The sequence below is a fragment of the Emiliania huxleyi genome, assembly GCF_000372725.1.
Source record: "Emiliania huxleyi CCMP1516 unplaced genomic scaffold EMIHUscaffold_331, whole genome shotgun sequence".
Lineage (NCBI taxonomy): Eukaryota > Haptophyta > Isochrysidales > Noelaerhabdaceae > Emiliania > Emiliania huxleyi.
The window spans coordinates 1-10,119 of NW_005199516.1; the positions used below are offsets into that span (position 1 = coordinate 1).

The window sequence follows — 10,119 nt, forward strand, 5'->3', positions numbered from 1 at the left end:
ATATCTCCCCTCCTCTCCCCATATCTCCCCATATCTCCCCCCCCCTCCCCTGCAGGCGGCCAGGCTGCACAAGGCGATCGTGGCGGCGGCGTGGCACGTCACTGTCCTGCGCGACTCGCCCGCGCCGAGCGAGACGCCGCCGGTGCTCGCCTCCGCCGCGGCGCCGCCCAAGAAGAAGAGGCAGCGCGTCAAGACGGGCGGCCAGGCTGCCGCGCGGAAGCGGCAGCGCGCCGCCGGCGCGGGTGGGCCGAGCAGCGCTGCGAGCGTCGAGGAGGCAAGCGACGACGAGGAGGAGCCTCCGCTGCCGGTGGTGCACGCGACCTTTGCAGCTGCCGCGGAGGGCACGCCGGCGGTCTCCACCGCGGCCAGCCCTCTCACGGCGCCATGAGGCGGTGAACGCCAGTCTCTTTTTAGTGCGTCCCCGGATGGGTTGTCCTTGACGTCTGGACTCCGGGTATGCGTATTTTGCCGCGATACAGCGCGGCGGAGATCGATACTGCGGGCGTTAATCCTCGCCTTAGAACCCGTCTATAAAGTACGGCTTATAGTCAGACACTGTCATATACGCGGGCTCTAAAGTACCGTGTACAAGTTTCTCCGAGAGCGGCCAGTTATTCACACCTGCCCTGCCCGGCAGTGTGCTTTGGGCCGGGCAGGGCAGTGTGGGTTTCACACCCGGGGCAGGTAGGGGATCGGGCAGGGCAGGTGTGCGGCAGTGTGCGGGCAGGGCACAGTACGGCAGGCAGGGCAGGGCAGTTGGGGTCATTCATAATTGCAGGGCAGAGATTCGGGATCTCAGGTGGTGAAAAAAAGGGGAGATAATTGCTGTGAACATGAACATGGAATTTGAATAACAATCTCAATGAGATGTGTGAAGAGGACGGCCGATCGACCAAACACATGCGCGAGCTGGCGAGCTCATCTGCATCTCAATCAAATCTCAGGGGGGCGCCGTGTGTATCCTTGATGCGTGACACTGCACTACGACTACTCGTGGTCTGTTAAAAAATCAGATCAAATCGCTGCCGGTGCGGCGGCGGCCGGTGCGGGGGCGGTCGCGCCAGCCGCCGCCGGCGTGCCGCCGGACAGCGTGTTGAAGCTGTTGCCCGTCGTCTGGCTGAGCGCGCCGAACTTGTTGGCCGTCGCGGCGCCGTCGCCCTCCTCGTGATCCTCTTCGAACTCAGCCCCGAGAAAAGACCCACGAATGGGCCTCGAGGCTCGCAGCGCACGCAGCCGATGCTGCGCAGGAGCAGGAGCTCTGGTCGGCGGCGGCGGCTCCCGAAAACGCGTTCGTGCCCATCAAGGACGTGTGCGCGCGAGAGTGGGATCTCGGGAAGAAGATTTTCGTGATGCGGGCGGTTGCGCTGAACTGGTCAGGGCGCGGCGCGCGCGTCGACATCGACGACGACCAGCTCACAAACTACAAGTCGTTCCTCACCAAGAAGGAGGGCTACTTGCGCGGCGTGACGCCGACGGGCGCGAAGAGGAAGCCGAAGCGCCTCCTCACGTGTCGCCGACCTAATCTACAGGCGCGGCCCAGTCTACACGACATGGCCATTTGCCGCGCGCAGCGCGCCGACTTCGCCGCCAAGCTCGCCAAGGCGAAGAAGCGCGCGGAGCGTAAGCGGGCTGATGCGCGCAAGTGGTGCTGCTGCGCTGCTGGGGCACAACTAAGTCACATCTGCTTTCTATTTTCATTACGGCTTTAATTTGCATTACACACATGACATCTCCCTCCGGACGACACATACATGCATACAATCACGTGTAGTGTGGCGAGGCCCGTGCCTTTAAAGTTAGACGGACACGCAACTCGCATACGTCCCATGCAAGAACACCGCGCCGCTGCCCCGGTGGTCGCCAGTGGGTGTTTTTGCCACTGAGTTCTGGCGCCGTGGACTTACGCCTGTGAAGGGCTATCATTGCGGGTTAGAGAGAGTCCCCATGCATTCCGTTGCGCCGCCAGATCGTGCTCGTTACTTTCTGCGCTGCATTACCGCTTACCTTGCCCAGTAGTCCGGGAATCCTCGCTGCCACGGTGGGTCGCCAGTGGGTGTTTTTGCCACTGAGTTCTGGCGCCGTGGACTCTTAGGCCTGTGAAGGGCTCTCGTATCGTCTTACCTTTTCCGGGGAGGGTACCCATTCGTTGCTGGTAGCGAGTCGACGCTGCTTGACCTGCCAGCGTCGACTCGCCCTGTTCGCAGATCTCCTCTGCTGGCGCCATGTGCCTGTCGCCGGCGCTGCAGAGCGGCGAGGACATCGTCAGCCACCAGCTCGAGCTGCAGTCGATCTTGCACGGTGTGCACCAGCGCTACGCCGGCCGCCAAGGGCGGTACAACAAGCACGACACGGCGCGGCTCCGCTACATCAAAAACACCGCCTTCCCGGGCCTGCGCTTCGGCAAGATGGTGCCGGAGCGAGACATGGCGATGCTCAGCCCTCTCCCACCGTCGCGGATCGCCCGTCACCTCGCCTCTCCGCAGGGTCATCTCTCGCGCCGTCTGCATCTCTCTGCCGGTCGCCAGCACCCGCCACCGACTGGCTGCACCGCCACTCGCGACGCGCCACCCTCGCTCACCAGCCTGCATACGCGCTACTCCCGCCGTGCCTTTGCTGCCACATGGATCGCATGTCACTGCAAACGCGCCCGCAGCCGCGCCGTAAAGGTCTGCCTTGCTGGCTGACGATCTCACTCTCCCGCTCCTATTGCATCTGCCTCCCGCCTCCCAGCTCACATTTGACACTGCAGTAGGTGCTCCTGTCGACGCTGCCGCCGCTGCCACCGCTACTGTCACCGCTCGTTTGATAATCGACGCCACGCTTAGCGGCAGCGAGATCCGAGGTTGAGTCAACTTGCCTGGTGCGCTCTTGCGCGTGCCTTCAAGATCCACAAGTCAATTTGTACCAGAAATCCAAAGGTGGTGCAAAATGGATATCTCAAGATTGGCCTTTATTTCGCGCACCTGCTCTCCGCCGCCGCCGCTTACCTGCTGGCACGCCACCGCCCCGCGTCGCTAACTCAAGCCTCCCTGCTGCATCTTGCCACCCCTGCCACATGACTCGACCGCCGTCGCTGCTACCGCCCTCCCCGCCGCCCTCGAAGGCGCCACCAGCATTACGGCCGCCTTCATATCTCATTGATGCTGCCACCAACGCCACTTCCTCGATTCTGTGCCGCTGCAGCGGCGAGGCGCCGTCGCCACGATCGCCGCCAGCGCTGCTGATAGCCTCGGAGCGTCGCCGTGGCCGCGTTCTGGTCTGCCCACGCTTCCCTAAAACGTCTAGGACGAGCTCAGAGGCTAAGGGCGCATCATGTGGGACCATCTAGCTCTACTGGGTCCGCGACGGTGGTCGGCGCACCCCCGTCTCGAACGTGTGTGCTCTCTGTCTGTCTGTCTGTTGTTTCGGCTAAGTCGTTTTGTACCGGATTTCAATGTTAGTGGCAAAACCGCGGAGCCGAAAATGGCGTTTTATTTCGCGCACCTGCTGTCCGCCGCCTGCGGCGGCGCTCCGCGCCGCTTGGGGCGCCTGCGGCGCCCCTGGGCGCGCTGCGCGCGCCTGTTTTGGGGGGGCTACCAGCACCGAAAAAGTGCCCCTTTTCCAGTAGCCTGGGGCCGCGCACTCGTTTTCCCTGCGCGTATGCCGGACTCGCACCGATTGTTGGTTCGCTACTGTCTTCGGCCCCAGGGTCGTTCGCTATCGTCTTAATACACATTTGCGCGGGCCTTGCTTGGTTGTGCTCGCGTTGCACTAGGAAGGGGCAACCAGTATGTGGTGTGAAAACCCCTATTTGGTGCGACGGCGCAGAGTGCGCCGAATCGGCGCAGAAATCGGCGCACTTCTGCGCCGGCGCCGGCGCAGATCTGCGCCGGCGCCGGCGCACTTTTGCGCCGGTGCCGGCGCACTTTGCGCCGCCGGCGCACTTTGCGCCGCCGGCGCACTTTGCGCCGGCCGGCGCACTTTTTGCACCACATAGGGGTTGCCACCACACTGGTGCGCACTCGCTCTCTGCCGCTGCCAACGATTGAGCCCCGCCCACGTGGCGCACATTGCTCGGACCGCAGTCACTGGAGTCGGCGCCGCCGCCTCTGCTTGTTTTCCGCGGACCGAAACGCCGCCGACGAGGACACTCGCATGACGAGGACACTCGCCGACGACAGCGGCGCCTGAGGGCGTGGGCTGCACGGCCCTTCGGGGCGGCCCGCGGGGCAACGGGAGGGAGCTCTCCCGCCGTCGTGGCGCACTACATGTTCCGGCCTCTCTACAGTCGCCTTTTGGCATCTCCTCTCGCCGCCGAGTTAGACCCCGCCGCACCGACATCACCGCCAGCGCCCTTCCCAAGCACCTTCCCGGCGGGCAGCGCTCCGTAGCGGCGCTGGCGGCCCCTGCGAGCCGGCCGTCACCGCGAGTGCGTACTCGAAGGCGCGCGCGTCCCCTCCCTCCCCGGCCCGCCGCGTCCCTCTGACCACCCCTCCGCCCTCCCCCTCCCGGGCCAGGCGTGCCTCGGGGGCGTACAAAATGGGCGCGGAGCGCATACCCGGCGACGGTCTCTCTTGTGCCTGAGCGCTGCCCCCCTCTCGGGCGCTGCGAGCTGCGTCATGCGCGTCCCTTCCGCCGCTCGGCCGCGCCCCTGCCCGACTCACCCTCCGACTCGGCCGCAAGACCATAGCACCGGCACTGCTGGCGACACAGGACGACCGCCAAGAGCGCTGCACCAACCCCCCCTGGGGGGGGGGGCAGCGGCCCTCAAGCAGTAGCACGGCTACCGTGTGAAAGTGTGACACCCCAAAACCGTAAATAGCACGACAAAATACGTACTGGCTGGTGGATCACCATGGAGCGATCATGCACATGCGATATATGCCTTATGCGTCATGGACGATGGACGGCAGAGCTCTCTCGTCTCTCACGGAGACACAGGGACGTACACGCTAGCGTCGTGGTACACCCCTCACTAGACAGCGGTGCCGCGGTGGAGGCACCCGCGGGCCTCTCCGCCCCTTGGGCGGGAGGCGGCGGCTGCTGCGGCGGCGGCGGCTGCTGCGGCGTCGGCGGCGGCGTCGGCGGCGGCGGCGACGGCGGCGGCGGCGGTGGCGGAGGGCTCCAGGAGGGGTGCCCGCGTGGTTGGGTTGGTCGGATGGCTTTTTGCCGCGCAGAGAGGCGCTGCAGATCGGCCAGCGAGAGACTCATGAGCGTCTGGGTTGAGCGTGTGGGGCCCCAAATCTGCGCCGGCGGCGCACATCTGCGCCGGCCGGCGCAGAGTGCGCCGGCGGCACCAACCTCACGTCGCAGAGTGCGCCGGCGGCGCAAAGTGCGCCGTTTGGCGGCGCAGATCTGCGCCGGCGCCGGCGCAGATCTGCGCCGGCACCGGCGCAGAAGTGCGCCGGATCCGGCGCAGAAAACGGCGCACTTTTGCCCGCACCACATACGCGTTTTGCATGGTTTTACGCGCCCCACCGCCGGCCCAGACCGCCGCCCGGCCCGCCCGTCCGCCCGCCGCCTACGGTGCCCACCCCGCGCCCCCGGAGCCCGAAAACGGGGCGCCGCGAGCTCGCAACGCCGAGTTTTCCTCGAAATCACACCACATACTGGTTGCCCCTTCCTAGCATTCGTCCTGGATGAGCAGCGCAATTGCCTCAGAGGCAACTGGCGCACCCGCCACAATACCCAGGAAGTTCCTCACAAAGTTTCGGCCAGTTTCCTTTGTATTCCGTCGGGAATTCGACGGCGGGTTGACAAAACGAATCGCATTTGCCGACGAAGGGGCGTGACGAGATGCTCTTGCAACGCGCGATGGCCGGCGGGTTGTTCTTTTGGCCTTTGGGTTGCGCCGCGAGACAGAGGCGTCGCAGCGCTCACGTAAGTGATGGCGTTCTCGCCTTCGGCTCGAACACAAGCTGATAGAGCGATTGCATGATCGGCACCAGGAACCTCGCCGAATGCGGCATATGGGCTTTGAGCCGGTCCGCGTTTGCCGGCTCTGTCCCATCGAGCGAGCGGCGGGACCTGCGTCACCGCAGACATGCTCAGACGAGTGTGAGTGTGCACAATCACCTCGCCGGTGTGAGTGTGCGCAATCACCTCGCAATGCCCCGTCGCTCCAGCACCCTTCGCAGCGTCATACACGGTTGGCGACCCCTTCTGCAAAAAGGCTGCGTCCACGCCCATCGTGACGAACCCGCCATTCATCACGATGCTGCACGCCTTGTTCAGGTTCTTCTCACGCTCCGCCAACGAATGACCCCGCAGGCTGTAATGCTTCTTGCAACAAAACTCATCATCGTTGCACTCCCCGTCGTTGAAGATAAGTTTGCAGTACCGCACAGTACGAAATTGGTTCGCCCCATCATTCAATTTGGCCACTTCATTATCTGTAGGTTTCGCCGGCAAGTCTTGCACGTACTGCGGCTCTGCCAGGTTCGCCATGGGAAAGAGAGAATTCTCCCCCCAAGGACCTGTCAGCGCGTACGTTGTGGGCTTGATGTGTTCGCATGTTCTTGGACCTTTCCACGGCTTCGCGTACGTTGTGGGGTTTTTTTGGTGCAGTTGCTCCCGCAATTTGAACTCTTCCTCAGTGTAACCCAGAACGAGCGAAAGAGCGCCTCCAGAAAGAGGTGCGGAAGTGCCATACCGGTCTCGGAAGCGATCTCGGGCAATCTCGGGGCTTAATAATTAATTAAGCTCATTGACGAAACTTGATGGGGACAATCTCGGGCAATCTCGGGTGGCGCATCAGAACGAGCGAAAGAGCGCCTCCAGAAAGAGGTGCGGAAGTGCCATACCGGTCTCGGAAGCGGTCTCGGGGCTTAATAATTAATTAAGCTCATTGACGAAACTTGATGGGGACAATCTCGGGCAATCTCGGGTGGCGCATCAGAACGAGCGAAAGAGCGCCTCCAGAAAGAGGTGCGGAAGTGCCATACCGGTCTCGGAAGCGATCTCGGGCAATCTCGGGGCTTAATTAAGTAATTGACGAAATCTCGGGGATCTCGTCAATTTAGTCAACTCGTGGCGCAATGATGCCCCAGAGCATTTCCACGAATTTCGTTCAAAGTTCCGTCAATTATGTTAATTGACGAAATCTCGGCTCAATCTCGCCAATCTCGGCAATCTCCTGCTCTGATTGCTGCACATCGTGTTCCGGGCACCAGTGCTGCTTCTCTCTGCTTTGAGAGCGTCTTTGAGGGGGGGAATTGAGTGGAAGGGGGGCTCAAGAGGGCCGCACCTACTCGCAGCGCACGCAGCTTGAGGCCCGGCGCCAAGGAAACCGCGGCACACCCGCCTCGCCCACGTTGTTTTAGATCTGCGAGGGCGCAGGCGGCAGCGAGCGAGCGTCAGCAGCATAAGATGGGACGAGCATAGCGCGGGCTCGTTTTGGGGGTCGCGGGGGCGCATTAGGCATGAAGGCGACCCGCGGCCGCGCGCTCAGCAGCGCTCAGACCGGCAATCCGATTGTGCCAGATTCGCCTCGATCCTCGGAGCGAGCCGCTCGCGCGGCGGCGGTCGCAGCACGGCGTGCAGCCGGGCACGGGCTCGCTGCAGTGGTGGTTGTGGGGCGAGGCGAGAGGGCCCGCGCGGGGGCAGCTCTCATCTCGCGCTGCGTCGCGCCGGGCGAGGGGCGAGGCGAGAGGCAACCATGGCAAAGGCACCTGCAATCGGGAGATGCCGTGTCTCGGATAAACCTGATCGACCAGCCGGGAGGTGGACGAGCAAAGGTTGGGACGAGCAAAGGTTGGGACGAGCAAAGGTTGGGACGAGCAAAGGTTGGGACGAGCAAAGGTTGGGACGAGCAAAGGTTGGGAGCCGAGCAAAGGTTGGGAGCCTTTGCGGAGAAGGCGACAGGTGCCTTGCCTGCCTGGGAATGGTGAGGGTGTGATGTGTGTTTGCGAATGGTGAGGGCGAAGCTGCGCGGTGCGCTGTGCTCGGGCGGTCGTCTTGCTTGGCTTGCCACGGGTGGGAGAGTGCGTGGGCACAGTGATCGAGACGCGTGCCTGCCGATTGCGCTCCTCCTCGTAGTCGGAGAGCGTCTTCGCCCTGACGGACGGCCATCGCCGCGCGCGCCTCCTCCGGCTCGTCGGGGAAGGCGCGCGCCGCGAGGAGCTGGAAGAAGTTGCAGACGGTCTGCGGCGTGGCGGAGTGAGGAGGGTAGCGTGAGGGCGCAGCGGAGGAGAGCTCGAGGCGGGAGGGGGCGCGCGGCGAGAGTCGAGGTTGGCGTGGAAACAGCGAGGGCCCAACGAACGGGCGATGGCGGGGTAGAGCTGCCTGGTACCACCGCTCCGGCTCCGGCCAGTCGGGGGTGTCGGTGGACGCAATCTCCCAGAAGACGTTGCCGTCCTGAGCGCGTCACATCGCCACGAGCTGGTGAGGAGCGCGCACGGCGCGGGCGGGGAGTTGCGTCGCCCTGCCGAACCTCGAGGACGTCCTGCCACGAGAGAAGGCCCTCGTCCAGGAGAAGGCTGACCTTGCGCTTGATCTTGACCGGAAGGATGTGCTTCCAAAGGCAGCGGTTCTCCTGGGGCGGTGCAGCGGTCGGGAACGGGATTTTTGAAGCTGAGCGGCGATGCATCCACAACTGCTGCGTTCGAATTTGGGCGCACCAGCGCTTGCTCATCGGGAATCTTTGCAAGTTCGACCACTGCGCTGTCGGACTCGTGGTCGAAGGAGGCGGCGTCCCAGATCTGCGCAGACGGTTCGCGATGAGGCGCTCTGAGCGGGGGCGTGCGCGGCTGTACAGAGGGCCTCGACCAGGATTCTCCACGGTCAGACCACTCTCATCCCTACCACAGAACGACTCCGACGCAAGCTCTCTCCCACAATCTCTCGCACAATCTCTCGAACCCAGTGAGCGCGGCAGTGATGACTGCCCCATCCTCTCCGAAGATTCGTTCACCGGCTTCTCCGACTGCGCTGAGTGGTAGGGCTAGAAATCGCGCCTGCTTTTCCCTTTTCTCCCAGTAAGCTAAAAGTGCGTACAACTGCACGTGTGCGTGTGTGCAAGGATATGTACCAGCTCACAGCAGGGCCGTTTGATCACGATTGTTACACGGCGTGAAAAATCAAGTATTTGTGAGATACCCCGGACTACCCTGTCGCTCGAACTCTGCGAGAATCGAGAAAGCTAGGAGTAGGAAGGGGCAACCAGTATGTGGTGTGATTTCGAGGAAAACTCGGCGTTGCGAGCTCGCGGCGCCCCGTTTTCGGGCTCCGGGGGCGCGGGGTGGGCACCGTAGGCGGCGGGCGGACGGGCGGGCCGGGCGGCGGTCTGGGCCGGCGGTGGGGCGCGTAAAACCATGCAAAACGCGTATGTGGTGCGGGCAAAAGTGTGCCGTTTTCTGCGCCGGCAATGGCGCAGATCTGCCGGAGGTTCGAGAGCGACTACTCGCCGCCTGGGTCGCTCGGGGCGCGCGGCTCCGTCGAGGACCGGGCGCGCCCCTTACCCGGCGCGGCGTAGGTCCCACTCTGACGCATAGAGGGGAGGCACGGTCGGCAGCCCAACCCATCAACCACTTTCATTTTCTGGTGCTTCGCCCCGTGCAACAGCCGGTCCGGCAGGCTGCCCCCAAGGCCCCCCGGGCCGCTGCGGGTTTGGGAGTTATGCTTAGGCACAGCTTCGGCGATGGCAGCCCCTCTCTGGGGTGTTGCATAGGCGGGGAGTCTCCCCCGCTGGTCTCCTCCTTCCCATTTTTTCTTTTCTTTTTGAGAGCAGAACGCCGGGTTTGTCTTTTAAGGGCGTGTCGGGGGTGTGTCAGGAGCGTCAGTGAGGGGCGGCGGAGGACGGGGGTGCGCAAGGTCGGTGGCTCAACCATTCGTTGGCTCGTCGGGGTTGGAGAAGGGGAAGGGAAGTCTGGGCGGTCGGCGAGGGGGTCATAGCAAACAGTGCGTACGGGGTAGCCGGCGGACGCCTGTATGCCATGCACGCGGACCACGCTTGCGTGGATACGTGGCTGGCAGGCTGACCCGTGTGCGGGGTAACCCGCGCACGGGGAAGCTTCACGGGTTCGAGCCGTCAAACATTGAGCAGCGGAGGTGTGCCGAGGGGGACCGGGAGGCGGTAAGCCGTCGTCGCCCGGCGCTGCATGCAGCACCGTGGCGATGGCGCTAAGAGGTCCTCTTTCCGCC

The 10,119-nt window shown here is 63.8% G+C and overlaps 1 protein-coding gene across 1 annotated transcript; it reads left to right on the plus strand.

Moving 5' to 3' along the window:
• Positions 1-2,222: 2,222 nt before the first annotated feature.
• EMIHUDRAFT_315883 (hypothetical protein) lies at positions 2,223-2,847 on the plus strand (the record flags this gene model as incomplete). The annotated part of the gene is made up of 2 exons (XM_005773644.1): positions 2,223-2,517; positions 2,750-2,847. 2 exons carry the CDS (start codon positions 2,223-2,225, stop codon positions 2,845-2,847), a joined length of 393 nt encoding a protein of 130 aa, XP_005773701.1.
• Between the last annotated feature and the right edge of the window lie 7,272 nt (positions 2,848-10,119).